The 15,549-nt window shown below is 39.2% G+C and overlaps 1 protein-coding gene across 1 annotated transcript in view; it reads right to left on the bottom strand.

Moving 5' to 3' along the window:
• Positions 1-15,549, bottom strand: part of LOC137437132 (metabotropic glutamate receptor 8-like) — a 342,009-nt gene that overhangs the window by 282,486 nt on the left and 43,974 nt on the right. Inside the window, exon 2 of the mRNA XM_078786862.1 lies at positions 1,689-1,824. Within this exon, the coding sequence (XP_078642988.1) occupies positions 1,689-1,824 (136 nt within the window). The remainder of the gene's footprint in view (positions 1-1,688; positions 1,825-15,549) is intronic.

Genomic DNA, 15,549 nt, shown 5'->3' with positions numbered 1-15,549 from the left:
TTTCAAGCAGTTCTGGTTTTATTGCGGCGCGTCTCTGATTTCACCGCGGCACGGACCACTTAGATGCTATACGAGTGGGAAGGTAATGCGATGCTCATTACTTGAACAAAATATTCCGTGAAACAAGTACACAAACAAATTAGGAACTCCGTGAACTTCACAAACGATGTTTTCTGGAAGTCGTCGAAGTTTTCATTAAAGGCAAAGAATATTGCTTGCCAAAGAGTTCACGATGTGAAGGCCAACTCGAGCTGGCACGAATCAGTCATGTTATATGTAAACAACAAAATTTGAATTCTCCTAATCGTAATGAAAACAAGAAGGTTCATAGAGCACGTTACCCCATGCAGTGTTTAAGTACAGTAAATATTTCAATTTAAGAAAATAATGATTTTAAAGACCATTTAAAAAATTGCAGAAGTTTAACGCGCTAATACACCACAATTTGTACACCATCCTATTTAACATGCCCAAGTTCTGCAAACCCAGAAGGGTTTTCAAAGTGCGAAGAATATGATTTGTGTTCTCCCGTGTTCAAGTATATAATTCTATTTAGATAAAATAAAAATTGTAGGAGTCGAATAAATAAATTCATTGTCGGTTTTACTGCCGTTTTACCACTGTTGACGCAGTGTCTTTTACACCACCTTATCTACCACGTTAAATTAGTTATTCGTGCCTGTTGTTTGGGTCCTTTATGACGTCCTTAAAAACGGTAAGTTTCCTGGTTGGAATGACTTTCAATTTTGTTTGATTGCCAGGTAGACAGAGAAAAAATGAAATCCCACTCCTCTCGATTCACCTGCGTGATTGGGACAAATTCAAAGACAAACTACTGTACCCAGGGGCGTCGAGATGGGGGTGGGGGGTCAGGGTGGGGGCCGCTGCCTCAGGGCCCGGGGTCCGTTGATGGGCCCGATCTTCTCCTGTATTTTTTTTAAACAGTACAGGGAAACCCCTCATCGGCTCATCCTCATTTCCTCATCATTATATTTATACCCAGAAGCTGATTTTGCTTTCTTGCCGGAAACAAAACAACATTTACTGCTGTTAATGGTACAGTTTCAAACTTTACATAAAATGGTTACAAGATGGCGGCCTCCATGGAGCGATTTGGTGCGTCAAAGCTTCGAAATTCTCAAAGGATCCAGCAAAATCTGGCTTTTCAACATAATACGCGTTCATTCACAACACCGGCTTCGCCGGCTATTAACCAGAAATGTGCATTACAAATAAATGGCTTTGTGTCCTCTTTGTCCAGAAAAATCATTATTAACGATCTTCTCACGTATTTTTTTGCCAATCTTATGGAGAAACAGTGTTCAACAGTTGAGGGTGCGAATTGACTCGATCGGTCCAAACGTCCCGCTATCTCCTTTATTTTAGATCACACGGCTAAATAAAAGTGAGCATTTGTTTTTGAAAAGTTTTTTGTTTTTCCTTAAAGAAAGTTCCTTTAAAAGTTATAAAAGAGAGAAAGGTGGGGGTTAGGCCACGAGGTTGTTTGCCTCGGGGCCTGGGCTGGCTCTCTACGCACCTGAATGTACCTAAAGGGTTTGTACCTAAAGGCTAAAGGGAAGGTTTGTTTTCCGATTCATGTTCTGATTCGCGTTCGAAACATAACATTCAACTTAAGCAATTGAAATCTGTGAAAAGCTCCATTGTTAAGGAAGAAGAGGCATCTGCACCTGATGTCATCCTCGTTTGCAAAGATGACCACAACCCGGGCAGTGTTTACGGCTGCAAGGTTGGTGATGATTTTCTCAAAGTCGCTCTCCTTGGAATCCAGAGGAATTTTTTGAGATTGGGCAATGCATATACCACCTGTGGGGAATAAAGAAGAATTACATTAAAATAATTTGCTCCAGTATGCTGAATAAATGCTGAGTGGTTGAAAATTTGCATTATCCGAAGCATATATCACAAGGCATTTGGCCATAATATTGAAGACGTAATAATTATAATAATATATTGTAATGAATAATGAGACGATGCATCCTTATGAAGATTAAATACTCATATTTGGTATCTGCAAACTTCAATGAATTACCCGTGATGAAAATTTAAACAATTAATGCTACCACTATCTCCATGACAACAAACAGCAATGACAATAACAACAATCATCACAACAACATTATTCGTTATCAGCTCAGTAATTAAGTGAGGCTACAATACTACAAACAACAACAACAACAACGATTATTAAATTGTTGGTAATAAGCTCACCTAGTGGGCTGGAGGGATAGCCGAGAGGTACGCACACCTGCTTATGAACTACTTAGCCTTGCCTTCAATGTCGACCCAGCTATAAACTGTCGACCTGGTGCTTCACATGCAGATGGACGTTAACCTAGGTGTCTCATCTGCCAGGAATAGTGTATAGACATTAAAGATCCCATAGTGTCATAGCCAAGAGTAGGTGGGCTATCACCGACACCTTAGCCTGTTTCCAATTTTCTGCTCTAACCAAAAGGGGGCACTGCATCAGCGATACAAGTGTGCCCCCAGTAGTTGATGCTACCTGCAGCCATGTGCTGCATCCAAAAAAAGAGAAGAAGAGGAAGCTCACCAAACACATCTTTCATTCTCTGTCATTAATTTGATTTATATGACTATTTTTTGGGGGAATTTCACCCAAAGGATTGATGATGGACCGTGTGCATCCTGCAGACACCTGACTGGGGACACAAAACACAGAAAAAAACACAAGGTTCAAGACCAGAAATGAGACAGTAAAAGACAGAGAGGCTATTGACCTGTTAGTGATGTAGAAATAAGAGGTACAGAGCATTATAATGTGAAAGGCAGGAGGCAGGTGCAGTAGGTAAACGGGAAAGCTGGACTCCATTGAGTTGTGGATGAAGGAATTGCACGCTTAGAAGTTCGGATTTACCATGGTAAGACATGGCAAAATGGAGGATGTTGATCATAAAATTCAAGATGACAATGTCAACATTGTGGATCCATGTGATGTGTAATTTCAGAGTACATTGTGTCATGATTCCCAGATCCATTTTCTGTTTGTGCCCCTTTATTATATCCAAAAGGACATCTGTTGAGTTGAGTTGAGAAGGACCGTTCCACAACTTAGTGTTGCTTCCATTGCAATGACAATGGAAAACAAGAAAGAGTAATCAGAGATGGCAGACCCTTGACAGAATGACAGGTCTAGTTTTGTTTGGTGTGTTTTGTGTGGCAAATAAATGGAAGGATCTACTAAATGAAAGGTTATCAAATTTGATTTTATTGCAAATAGAGTCATTCATTCATTGAAAGGAAATTGAATGAAAGGTCATTGATTGAAAATGCAAGCTCTAAATGGTCTAGTTGTAAATGTGTAAAGGTCAAAGGTCTAAAAAGTTGTAAAAGTCAAATGGACAATGTCTAAAGGTTGAAAGGTCTGTAAAGGTCTAAATGGGTCTAAAAGGTTGAAAGGATCTAAAGCAGGGGTGCTTAACCTTTATCCCTGTCAAGACCCCCAACGGATTGCCCACGATGACCCCATACCCCCTTCGCCAGACTGTTGACTGACCAAGGCGCACCAAAGTTGCACATAGCTAGGGGGACTGGGGGCATGTCCCCCTATAATTTTTTGGATTTCTATGTGCTCTGTGGTGCATTCTGAGGGGTGTTTTTACTTTAATTGCCTATTTTTTGGATGAAAATTGGTAACTTATTACCCAGAAAATGGGCCAAGTTCGGGGATCCGCGCCTGATTACCAGTCCCATTAGGTTCCAGTGTGACTTAAAAATCTCAATAGCTTAGTTTTACATATGGATAATTAGGAACAGCACAGGAAAGAAAATCATTTGGATTTTATCCCTACTTATTTCTTTGCTTGTTAACAAATAAACAAAACAAACTAAACTAAACTAAACATGCAAGTTTTATGCAAGCCGTTTTACTGATCTAGTGAGATTGTTGCTGCTGTTTTCGTGCAATCAGAACATAGAATCGGGGCACAGTTCGTGACAACGCCACTCGCATATCATCGGACACATCAAGTCGATTTCTCCACTTTGATTTCAGGTTCAATAATGCAGAGAAACCTGTTTCACGGAGATACGAAGTTGTGAAGGGAACCAACACATTCATTGCCCTCTTCGCCAAGCTAGGGTAAGCTGCTATCTGCTCACACCAAAACTGCTTAAAATCCAGCCCAGCCTTTCCGAAATCAGCTTTCTTTCTTTGATCTTCTTGGAACTCGATCAAATCATCCTTCACTAAATCGTTGTCACTCATCGTAGAAATATCAAACGAGAAAGGGTTCTGGATCCAAACGGATTCCGTGCTAAGATCATCAATATCTGAGAAGTAACCCTCAAAATTGGTACTTAGGACTTTCAAATGGTCCTCGACTTCTTAAAGTATTTCCCCAGGCAATTAACAAACGCCACAGAAGATAAAACATTAGTCCACGTGAAATAAAGTGTTGGCCATGAACACCGAAAACAACAGAAAGAGGTACAGAAGAGTACGAAATTCCTCACACTATACTACTTCAACGTACCCAATCAATCAACTTTCGCAGCTCAATCAATTTTCACGGACCGGGTGTTTACGGACACGGATATCCGGGTGTTTTTCACGGACACGGATATTCGGCCGCCCCATTTATGTTATTGCATTATAATGAATGTGAATGCCCTATTCATATTTAAATATACTTTGAAAACTTTGAATATCTTCAGATAAGTAGGCTTACTACTCACTTGTTTTGCAAATGTTTTCACCGGAATCAAATTGAGAATGAGGTCGTAATTGCCGTAATTGCCGATATTCGGTTCTTCACCTATGTCCTAATGGCCTACAATCTCACGTAATGTTGGGCCTAAATTACGTGACAGCACATTGGCTCAGTGTGAACTTTGACCCCCCATAATCGCTATGTAAATGTTCTCATTGTCATGTCAATCATGCATTGTAATCGTATGCATATGCCCGGGGCGTATAATTGATTTATTCGAATTTTATTAGAAAATTGAATTTATATTTGTTTGAAATATAATTATACAAATATAATTTGTTTTGAAATTTATATATTTATTTATATAGATATTTCATTGAATTTATTACAATTTATTATTATAATTTATTACGAGTCCCATACCCCCAGATTTTGGTCCCGATATCTCCAAGGGGTATGGATACCCTAAGTTAAGAACACCAGATCTAAAGGGTGTAATTTAAGGTCTAAAGGGTCCTAAAACGTATATAAAGGGTGTAAACGTCAAATGAGTATACAGGGTGTGAAAAGGACTGAAATGTGTGAAGGTTTAAAGTTTTAAAGGTCTGAAGCATAGAAAGCAATCTAAGGGTCTAAGAGGATTCTAAGGGATCTACGAGGATGTACAGGGTAAAACATGGTCTATGAGGTCTACAGGGTCTTAGGGTTCTAGAGGGCATTTGGGGTCGAAAGCATCTTAGGAGTCGAAAGGGTCTTGAGGAAATTAAACGGTCTTAGGGTTCTAAAGTATCTTAGGCATCTAAAAGCTCTTATAGGGTCTTCAGGATCTTAAGATTATTTGGGGTCAAAATAATATTAGGGGTCTCAAAGGGTCTTAAGGGTCTAAAGGATATTTGGGGTCTTAAGCGGTGTGAGGGGTCTTCGGGTCTTAAAGTGTGTTAGGTTTCCAAAAGCTCCAAAGGGTTTTGGGGTCTAAAGGAGTCTTAGGGGTTTCGAGGTCTTTAGGATCCTCGTGGTCTTTAGAGAGTTGGTAGTCTTAATGGGTCTATTGGTTGTAGAGGGTTTGAGGGTTTCTTAAAAAGTCTTAGAGTTCTTAAGGGTCTAATGTAATTAACACACATAGTCACGTTCTGTGCAGACAAAAATACGAACACAAATGCAATACTCACTCCTCTGGCGAGGGTAACAACCAAAGAGACAAAAACTCCGAGGGTGAGGGTTAGGAGTCCAATGGAAAACAAACTAATCGGTGAACCACCGATAAGAGGTTGATATTTGATGGTGCAAAAAATCAGGCGGTTTCCACCCTCTGATGCTCTCATGGTGGTTTTACAATCTCTGATTCTCTAATGGTGGTTTTACAATCTCTGATTCTCTGATGGTGGTTTTACAATCTCTGATTCTCTGATGGTGGTTTTACAATCTCTGATTCTCTGATGGTGGTTTTACAATCTCTGATTCTCTGATGGTGGTTTTACAATCTCTGATTCTCTGATGGTGGTTTTACAATCTCTGATTCTCTGATGGTGGTTTTACAATCTCTGATTCTCTAATGGTGGTTTTACAATCTCTGATTCTCTGATGGTGGTTTTACAATCTCTGATTATCTGATGGTGGTTTTACAATCTATGATTCTCCAATGGTGGTTTTACAATCTTTGATTATCTGATGGTGGTTTTACAATCTCTGATTATCTGATGGTGGTTTTACAATCTCTGATTCTCTGATGGTGGTTTTACAATCTCTGATTCTCTGATGGTGGTTTTACAATCTCTGATTCTCTGATGGTGGTTTTACAATCTCTGATTCTCTAATGGTGGTTTTACAATCTCTGATTCTCTGATGGTGGTTTTACAATCTCTGATTATCTGATGGTGGTTTTACAATCTATGATTCTCCAATGGTGGTTTTACAATCTTTGATTATCTGATGGTGGTTTTACAATCTCTGATTATCTGATGGTGGTTTTACAATCTCTGATTCTATAATGGTGGTTTTACAATCTCTGATTCTCTAATGGTGGTTTTACAATCTCTGATTCTCTGATGGTGGTTTTACAATCTCTGATTCTCTGATGGTGGTTTTACAATCTCTGATTCTCTGATGGTGGTTTTACAATCTCTGATTCTCTAATGGTGGTTTTACAATCTCTGATTCTCTGATGGTGGTTTTACAATCTCTGATTATCTGATGGTGGTTTTACAATCTATGATTCTCCAATGGTGGTTTTACAATCTTTGATTATCTGATGGTGGTTTTACAATCTCTGATTATCTGATGGTGGTTTTACAATCTCTGATTATCTGATGGTGGTTTTACAATCTCTGATTCTCTGATGGTGGTTTTACAATCTCTGATTATCTGATGGTGGTTTTACAATCTCTGATTATCTGATGATGGTTTTACAATCTCTGATTCTCTGATGGTGGTTTTACAATCTCTGATTCTCTGATGGTGGTTTTACAATCTCTGATTCTCTGATGGTGGTTTTACAATCTCTGATTATCTGATGGTGGTTTTACAATCTCTGATTCTATAATGGTGGTTTTACAATCTCTGATTCTCTGATGGTGGTTTTACAATCTCTGATTCTATAATGGTGGTTTTACAATCTCTGATTCTCTAATGGTGGTTTTACAATCTCTGATTCTATAATGGTGGTTTTACAATCTCTGATTCTCTGATGGTGGTTTTACAATCTCTGCTTCTCTGATGGTGGTTTTACAATCTCTGATTCTCTGATGGTGGTTTTACAATCTCTGATTCTCTGATGGTGGTTTTACAATCTCTGATTCTCTAATGGTGGTTTTACAATCTCTGATTATCTGATGGTGGTTTTACAATCTCTGATTATCTGATGGTGGTTTTACAATCTCTGATTATCTGATGGTGGTTTTACAATCTCTGATTATCTGATGGTGGTTTTACAATCTCTGATTCTCTGATGGTGGTTTTACAATCTCTGATTCTCTGATGGTGGTTTTACAATCTCTGATTCTCTGATGGTGGTTTTACAATCTCTGATTATCTGATGGTGGTTTTACAATCTATGATTATCTGATGGTGGTTTTACAATCTCTGATTATCTGATGGTGGTTTTACAATCTCTGATTATCTGATGGTGGTTTTACAATCTCTGATTCTCTGATGGTGGTTTTACAATCTCTGATTCTCTGATGGTGGTTTTACAATCTCTGATTCTCTGATGGTGGTTTTACAATCTCTGATTATCTGATGGTGGTTTTACAATCTCTGATTCTCTGATGGTGGTTTTACAATCTCTGATTCTCTGATGGTGGTTTTACAATCTCTGATTATCTGATGGTGGTTTTACAATCTCTGATTCTCTGATGGTGGTTTTACAATCTCTGATTATCTGATGGTGGTTTTACAATCTCTGATTATCTGATGGTGGTTTTACAAACTCTGATTCTCTAATGGTGGTTTTACAATCTCTGATTCTCTGATGGTGGTTTTACAATCTCTGATTCTCTGATGGTGGTTTTACAATCTCTGATTCTCTGATGGTGGTTTTACAATCTCTGATTCTCTGATGGTGGTTTTACAATCTCTGATTCTCTGATGGTGGTTTTACAATCTCTGATTATCTGATGGTGGTTTCACAATCTCTGATTATCTGATGGTGGTTTTACAATCTCTGATTATCTGATGGTGGTTTTACAATCTCTGATTCTCTGATGGTGGTTTTACAATCTCTGATTCTCTGATGGTGGTTTTACAATCTCTGATTTATCTGATGGTGGTTTTACAATCTCTGATTATCTGATGGTGGTTTTACAATCTCTGATTCTCTGATGGTGGTTTTACAATCTCTGATTTATCTGATGGTGGTTTTACAATCTCTGATTATCTGATGGTGGTTTTACAATCTCTGATTATCTGATGGTGGTTTTACAATCTCTGATTATCTGATGGTGGTTTTACAATCTCTGATTCTCTGATGGTGGTTTTACAATCTCTGATTCTCTGATGGTGGTTTTACAAACTCTGATTATCTGATGGTGGTTTTACAATCTCTGATTATCTGATGGTGGTTTTACAATCTCTGATTATCTGATGGTGGTTTTACAATCTCTGATTATCTGATGGTGGTTTTACAATCTCTGATTCTCTGATGGTGGTTTTACAATCTCTGATTATCTGATGGTGGTTTTACAATCTCTGATTATCTGATGGTGGTTTTACAAACTCTGATTCTCTAATGGTGGTTTTACAATCTCTGATTATCTGATGGTGGTTTTACAATCTCTGATTCTCTGATGGTGGTTTTACAATCTCTGATTCTCTGATGGTGGTTTTACAATCTCTGATTCTCTGATGGTGGTTTTACAATCTCTGATTCTCTGATGGTGGTTTTACAATCTCTGATTCTCTGATGGTGGTTTTACAATCTCTGATTCTCTGATGGTGGTTTTACAATCTCTGATTCTCTGATGTTGGTTTTACAATCTCTGATTCTCTGATGGTGGTTTTACAATCTCTGATTCTCTGAAGGTGGTTTTACAATCTCTGATTCTCTAATGGTGGTTTTACAATCTCTGATTCTCTAATGGTGGTTTTACAATCTCTGATTCTCTAATGGTGGTTTTACAATCTCTGATTATCTGATGGTGGTTTTACAATCTCTGATTCTCTGATGGTGGTTTTACAATCTCTGATTATCTGATGGTGGTTTTACAATCTCTGATTCTCTGATGGTGGTTTTACAATCTCTGATTATCTGATGGCGGTTTTACAATCTCTGATTCTCTAATGGTGGTTTTACAATCTCTGATTATCTGATGGTGGTTTTACAATCTCTGATTATCTGATGGTGGTTTTACAATCTCTGATTCTCTGATGGTGGTTTTACAATCTCTGATTCTCTAATGGTGGTTTTACAATCTCTGATTCTGTGATGGTGGTTTTACAATCTCTGATTATCTGATAGTGGTTTTACAATCTCTGATTCTCTGATGGTGGTTTTACAATCTCTGATTCTCTGATGGTGGTTTTACAATCTCTGATTCTCTAATGGTGGTTTTACAATCTCTGATTATCTGATGGTGGTTTTACAATCTCTGATTCTCTGATGGTGGTTTTACAATCTCTGATTATCTGTTGGTGGTTTTACAATCTCTGATTCTCTGATGGTGGTTTTACAATCTCTGATTATCTGATGGTGGTTTTACAATCTCTGATTATCTGATGGTGGTTTTACAATCTCTGATTCTCTGATGGTGGTTTTACAATCTCTGATTATCTGATGGTGGTTTTACAATCTCTGATTCTCTGATGGTGGTTTTACAATCTCTGATTATCTGATGGTGGTTTTACAATCTCTGATTCTCTGATGGTGGTTTTACAATCTCTGATTCTCTAATGGTGGTTTTACAATCTCTGATTCTCTGATGGTGGTTTTACAATCTCTGATTATCTGATGGTGGTTTTACAATCTCTGATTCTCTGATGGTGGTTTTACAATCTCTGATTCTCTGATGGTGGTTTTACAATCTCTGATTATCTGATGGTGGTTTTACAATCTCTGATTCTCTGATGGTGGTTTTACAATCTCTGATTATCTGATGGTGGTTTTACAATCTCTAATTCTCTGATGGTGGTTTTACAATCTCCGATTCTCTAATGGTGGTTTTACAATCTCTGATTATCTGATGGTGGTTTTACAATCTCTGATTCTCTGATGGTGGTTTTACAATCTCTGATTATCTGATGGTGGTTTTACAATCTCTGATTCTCTAATGGTGGTTTTACAATCTCTGATTCTCTAATGGTGGTTTTACAATCTCTGATTCTCTGATGGTGGTTTTACAATCTCTGATTCTCTGATGGTGGTTTTACAATCTCTGATTCTCTAATGGTGGTTTTACAATCTCTGAATCTCTGATGGTGGTTTTACAATCTCTGATTCTCTGATGGTGGTTTTACAATCTCTGATTCTCTGATGGTGGTTTTACAATCTCTGATTCTCTGATGGTGGTTTTACAATCTCTGATTCTCTGATGGTGGTTTTACAATCTCTGATTCTCTGATGGTGGTTTTACAATCTCTGATTATCTGATGGTGGTTTTACAATCTCTGATTATCTGATGGTGGTTTTACAATCTCTGATTCTCTAATGGTGGTTTTACAATCTCTGATTCTCTGATGGTGGTTTTACAATCTCTGATTCTCTAATGGTGGTTTTACAATCTCTGATTCTCTAATGGTGGTTTTACAATCTCCGATTCTCTGATGGTGGTTTTACAATCTCTGATTATCTGATGGTGGTTTTACAATCTCTGATTATCTGATGGTGGTTTTACAATCTCTGATTATCTGATGGTGGTTTTACAATCTCTGATTCTCTAATGGTGGTTTTACAATCTATGATTATCTGATGGTGGTTTTACAATCTCTGATTTTCTGATGGTGGTTTTACAATCTCTGATTCTCTAATGGTGGTTTTACAATCTCTGATTATCTGATGGTGGTTTTACAATCTATGATTATCTGATGGTGGTTTTACAATCTCTGATTATCTGATGGTGGTTTTACAATCTCTGATTATCTGATGGTGGTTTTACAATCTCTGATAATTATCTGATGGTGGTTTTACAATCTCTGATTATCTGATGGTGGTTTTACAATCTCTGATTATCTGATGGTGGTTTTACAATCTCTGATTATCTGATGGTGGTTTTACAATCTCTGATTTTCTGATGGTGGTTTTACAATCTCTGATTCTCTGATGGTGGTTTTACAATCTCTGATTATCTGATGGTGGTTTTACAATCTCTGATTCTCTGATGGTGGTTTTACAATCTATGATTATCTGATGGTGGTTTTACAATCTCTGATTATCTGATGGTGGTTTTACAATCTCTGATTCTCTGATGGTGGTTTTACAATCTCTGATTCTCTGATGGTGGTTTTACAATCTCTGATTATCTGATGGTGGTTTTACAATCTCTGATTATCTGATGGTGGTTTTACAATCTCTGATTCTGTGATGGTGGTTTTACAATCTCTGATTATCTGATGGTGGTTTTACAATCTCTGATTATCTGATGGTGGTTTTACAATCTCTGATTATCTGATGGTGGTTTTACAATCTCTGATTATCTGATGGTGGTTTTACAATCTCTGATTCTGTGATGGTGGTTTTACAATCTCTGATTATCTGATGGTGGTTTTACAATCTCTGATTCTCTAATGGTGGTTTTACAATCTCTGATTATCTGATGGTGGTTTTACAATCTCTGATTATCTGATGGTGGTTTTACAATCTCTGATTCTCTAATGGTGGTTTTACAATCTCTGATTCTCTCATGGTGGTTTTACAATCTCTGATTCTCTAATGGTGGTTTTACAATCTCTGATTCTCTGATGGTGGTTTTACAATTTCTGATTCTCTGATGGTGGTTTTACAATCTCTGATTATCTGATGGTGGTTTTACAATCTCTGATTCTCTGATGGTGTTTTTACAATCTCTGATTCTCTGATGGTGGTTTTACAATCTCTGATTCTCTGATGGTGTTTTTACAATCTCTGATTCTCTGATGGTGGTTTTACAATCTCTGATTCTCTAATGGTGGTTTTACAATCTCTGATTCTCTGATGGTGGTTTTACAATCTCTGATTATCTGATTATCTGATTGTATAAGAATGAAGAGCTTTCTTCTTTGCGTGAAAAAAATCGGAATATTTTAATGTGTTTGAGTCATCTTTGTTTTGTTTGTTCTGATTGTAGCAAAGTTAAGTGTAAATGGTGGGTGGAACCCTTCATTGAAACGTTACATTATGCCACTAATCTAATATTGTGTATGACAAAATACAGCTCACACATCTAAATCTGGGTTGAACAGCCAAGTCACAGCATTGTCTGGTGTTTGGTGGATTTCCCCCAAATCGTTCATCAAATTTCCATTGGTAACACTGATTCACAATGTGATGAATGGTTTGATCTGGGTGACCACAGTCACATGCTGGGATGTGTTTGAAATTCCATTTGTGGTGGAGATGTGATATCCTTACATGGAGAATATGGACCCCATTGAGTGCAGATCACTGTTTCTGGGGGAGCTTGAAACCTGGAGGGCCATCTGCCGGACCACCCACAGGGTCTTTGTTGGCAATGTTGTCCGTATCATGTTAATAACTGCATCTGCTAAAGCTGGAATGTTGCAACATTCATTTGTGCACATCCTTCTGTGTCTTTTTCTTTTATTTTAAACAAAAGGTATCCCTCCCTGGTTTTTGGTTTCAGTCTAGTTATTTCTATACTACCAATGTTTAATGTATTTAATTGCCAATGTTTAAGCACTAAGCGATAACAGTTAGATCAACCTTCTTTTCTGAGATTTTTCTGTTATTAGTCGCCATACTTGTGATACCTTGCTCTGTATAGGTGGGGATTCTAATTGCACCCAAAAGAGGCAACTGTATACCGGAAGTCCTGAACCCCACCCACATAGTGATGGACCTCTATCCACACATATATCACTGTAACCATGGTGATGCATGACAGTTATAGCATGGCAATTTTCAAGATTTTACAAGGTGTTACTTTCTGCTTAACAACTTGATACGTGTGAGCCAGATACGTTTTTTTTGTAAATCTGTATAACAATTCTACTGTCTTACTTCCTTGGTCTCTGGCCTGCCTGGCATGCATCCCACTGTGCTTCACCCTTGGTGCTGCCTCACTGTACTTTCATGTGCATCCCCCATATTTATAACCCACCCATGAGGTGGAGTATCCCTGCATGCATGATATCGTGGGCTAGTGCTGCAGGCTCCATTCTGAGTCACTAACCCAATCACCATGGTGGGGATGTGGAGGAGTGTTTGAGTTTACATGGGGGGGAGGGAGGGCTATCAGAAGAAGAGGGAAGAAACAAAATGGCGGGGGAAGAATCAAAAGAAAAAGATAATTCAGGCCTGTTGTAGAGCACTGAGAGCAGGAGGATGTGAAGAGTGAGAGCCACAAATTGAAGATCAGGAGGAAGATGGCGGTCTCAGCCAGTGCTGCTTTCAGGACTGCGACCATAAATGACCTGTTGTTGTCATTGTGTATGCTTCCTGTGAGTGATTGACAGTAAGCACAGCAGAACACTGGGCTCACGTAAGAGATCCCTGAATGCATCAAGGTCAATTCAAACTGCTGCAGTAGCTGTCTGGTGTCGTAGTAACAGTTGATTCCTGAAAGTACCAAGAGTGTGCAGTTGGCACATCCACCAAACCACAGTATTTGTCTTTGCATGGACAATTAGACATGGAAATGTCACAAAAGAACAATGAGTCATTTGAACAATGGTAGGTAGATAATAAACAATTCTGAAAACTGAAAACTGGATGCGATTCCTCTTCCCTCGGTGGCTTGGTCTCAATTGTCCACGTTCTTCACATCTCTGAATTCTTCTCTCTCACCTGCTCTCCACAAACCTCCCGACTGTCACCAGCGCGTCTCCTCTCGGGGAGGTTGCCACAAATTGTCTCTTCCCACATTCCAACGACAGTATTTGTTTGAACCAGCCGAACTGTAAGGCAGATCGACTTGAGCAATAGCGAGTCCCAGCAATGATGCAACCAACAGCCACAGGCTGCATACAAAATAATAAAATTTATGTATTATCTATCTATAATTCCAGTAATCTCTGTGTGTGTGTGTGTGTCTGTATGCGACCGCTGTTTCTCGACAACTACCGGTCCGATATACTTGAAACTTGCCAGGTATATTGCTGGGGACCCGAGGATGTGCCTTTTCAAGGTTTTAAATTAATCGGACAAGTGGTTCCCAAGGTATGGTCACCGTACTCGCAAGCCGTTCGCTTTGGCTTTGCGAATGGACCAAACCATTTCATGTAAATAGAGGGGGGGGGGGGGGGGTTTGCGAATGGACCAAACCATTTCATGTAAATAGAGGGGGGGGGTTCTGTGGTCGTTACTGCCACGTGGTTTCAAAGTTTTTTTTTGTTGTTGTTTGCACGCATGTTTTTTTGCACGCACGTACGGGCAAGCACGTACGTGCGGGCACGCCCTAGTTTATATAAATAGGTTAACATGGTCGTTTGCAAAGCAGCAGAACTTTCAGCTTTCATGTGCATCTTTCATGATATATATATATGATTCCTGAAAGACAAATATAACCGAAAAGTTTTCAGAGTTACAAGTGTATGGAAGGCTCCCTGCGTTGCCCTGATGAAGCCACAACAAGGGCGAAACCAATGGAAGGCTCCCTGCGTTGCCCTGATGAAGCCACAACAAGGGCGAAACCAATGGAAGGCTCCCTGCGTTGCCCTGATGAAGCCACAACAAGGGCGAAACCAATGGAAGGCTCCCTGCGTTGCCCTGATGAAGCCACAACAAGGGCGAAACCAGGTCGGTAACTGTGAGTTTTGCATACACCTGTCACAGCAACTGAATTAACATCCATAATGACGCAATGCTAGATGGCTCCTCCGGAGCTTGGCAGGCAATGCGGACATGCGTGGCGGTGACGTCACGACGTTCGCTCATTAGGTTGGAGCACCAAATTACAGATAGATATATATATAAAACACAGTTTGTGTGTGTGCGTGTGCGTGTGCGTGTGTGTGTGTGTGTGTAATGTTACCGATAGACTCCGAAACAGAGAGGCTCACGTGCTTGATATTTGGCATAGACATGGCCATTGAGCCTGGGACGAACATGTCCGAACTCAAAATATTTGACGATCCATATTTTTTATTCATATTTACCTCAGCGCATTTCAGCGAAGTACCCGCTAATCTCAGCCGGTGTCAGAACAGCTCGCTGATTCGCTCAGAGCGATCACGTGATGTTCCATCCCTGCCGCTAGACTGATTCGCTCAGAGC

This window comes from Myxine glutinosa, chromosome 11 (genome assembly GCF_964187855.1).
Source record: "Myxine glutinosa chromosome 11, kmMyxGlut1.1, whole genome shotgun sequence".
Taxonomy (NCBI): domain Eukaryota; kingdom Metazoa; phylum Chordata; class Myxini; order Myxiniformes; family Myxinidae; genus Myxine; species Myxine glutinosa.
This window is presented reverse-complemented; position numbering and strand designations above follow the sequence as displayed.